This window comes from Pinus tabuliformis, chromosome 3_2, assembly GCF_031772625.1.
Source record: "Pinus tabuliformis cultivar Carrire ecotype Pingquan chromosome 3_2, CPIR1, whole genome shotgun sequence".
In the NCBI taxonomy this organism is placed as follows: domain Eukaryota; kingdom Viridiplantae; phylum Streptophyta; class Pinopsida; order Pinales; family Pinaceae; genus Pinus; species Pinus tabuliformis.
Genome location: NC_142302.1, coordinates 495,472,893 through 495,474,842, shown reverse-complemented (window position 1 = coordinate 495,474,842; position 1,950 = coordinate 495,472,893). Strand labels below are relative to the sequence as shown.

The 1,950-nt window shown below is 38.7% G+C and overlaps 1 protein-coding gene across 1 annotated transcript; it reads right to left on the bottom strand.

Moving 5' to 3' along the window:
* Window positions 1-440: 440 nt before the first annotated feature.
* On the bottom strand, window positions 441-1,496 carry LOC149181451 (F-box protein At5g49610-like). Its single transcript, XM_089414221.1, has one exon. The coding sequence runs from the start codon at window positions 1,494-1,496 to the stop codon at window positions 441-443; it is 1,056 nt and encodes a 351-aa protein (XP_089270347.1).
* Window positions 1,497-1,950: the final 454 nt, after the last annotated feature.

Below are 1,950 nucleotides of genomic sequence, written 5' to 3'. Positions count from 1 at the left end.
GAAAAGAGTCTTCATCTTGATGCACCAGATACCATTTTCCCATCAAGCTATGGTACACTACTAGCCATCTCAAAAACTGCAAAATAAACACCAAAAAGCCTCCAAATCTTCTTCTCCATTCATACCTTTTACTTCTCTTTTGCATATAATGATGAATAATCTTCTTCTCTATTCATACCTTTTACTTCTCTTTTACATATATAGATAAAACAGCTCTGCAAGTTTAGAAACTAACTTCCACAATTCTAATTTAATTGTCAATAAAGTTTCAGGATCCATAGTTTGAGTAAATGAAAAATGTTACGCTGGTAATATATGATAAAAAGAAAGAATATATTCATAAACCGAGCACTTCAATTATCATCGAAATTTAGAAAAAGAACTAGGAAAAATAAAACACAACCATCTAAAATTTCCTAAATAATGGATCAGTATATAAATCATGGTTGAGGCCACCATAAGTTGTTAGATTCGAAGGCTGATATCGATACTCGAATTGGTCGTTGAGACATGCGAGGCCCAGGGAATCTCAATCGCCAGACTATCAATTTCCCATTCCAGTTATATATCGATATATTCATTTTCCGATCCATTACCATTACCAACCCACTGCTATTAACTAATACTGAATCCAATAATGGAATGCTGCATTTTGCCAAACGGTTCTTTTTTACATCACACCATACTTCTACTTCATTCAACTTCCATATGCGAACAGAGTCATGGCCCTTGTGCTCCACTAGCACCACTTGCCCATTGTAATCCCCTAAATTTTTAGGACTAATCCTTTTGCATCTCTGTGGCAACGGGATTTCTATCCACAGCCCGTCGGCAATATTGAAGGCTACCATGAGATTAGGGATGGGATTCGGGGGATTGGGAGGCAGAGACACCCAGTAAAACTTGCCATTACAGAAGATACCCTTTCTAGTAGGCCGAATATGGTCCGGGACCATCATGGAAACTTGAGTCCAGGCGTTGGATTCTGAATCATAAATACACATCACAATTCTTCTCCTGCTACTAGAATATCTGCCCAGCAGGAGAGTGCAACGCCTTGTGGAACAATCGAAAGCCAATCCATTGAAAACGAAAGCAGGTATTGGAGGACGAGGCAACTGTACCCAATTCCTGGTACTGGGAATGCCTATGGAAAGATCCAACATATCCCCTTTTCTATGACAACAGAAGATGCCCTTGCAAGTATTCACAACAACGTGATTGAGCAAAGGAACTTTGTACATGTCTGAACTGCGTTCTTCTATAACCCAAGAATCCACGTCATCTTTTGGATTCCAATGGATCTGAATAAAAAACCCAGGGGTGGAGTACAGTGACCAAATTGGAACAAGTCTTTCGAAGGCATCACGGGAAGACAGTAGATATTTCCACTGTTTGCACACAGTCCTCATTTTTCCAAGAACCCTAATGGGCAGCCTCACTAAAATCATATGCAACAACTCTTTTGTGATCCTTTGCCATATTTCAGCTTCCATTGCTACAATATTTCTATTTCACAGAAAATATAAGAAATATTTTTCTTCCTGTTGAGGATGCAACTCTTTCTGGAAACCTCCCAGCACTTCTGCGCAGTCCACTCTATTTTTCAAGATCCAGAATTACCTCAACAACATACACAAATATCATGGCATTCCAAAACACCACACTACATATTCATAAGAGCAACCTTTACAAAAGAATCTGATTGAAATCCATTCCTAGTTACATAACTATGAATCAATTTACCTTCTTCTAGAGTTTCTAAATGATCACAAGCTTAGAGCACACCTACCACTGTAACTGAGTCCAGAATCACACCCACCGGCTACAACTGATGAAAGAATGCGAATACCTCCTTATATGATCTATGATTTCTCAGTGCATAACCGAGAAGCATTGTAGAGCATTAAACCACACTCAATTTAGATGTTTTCTCAACATTTGGCATGA

Bases quoted from the DNA above. Each gene is read 5' to 3' on its own strand.
- LOC149181451 (XM_089414221.1), bottom strand. From the start codon at position 1,496: ATGGAAGCTGAAATATGGCAAAGGATCACAAAAGAGTTGTTGCATATG.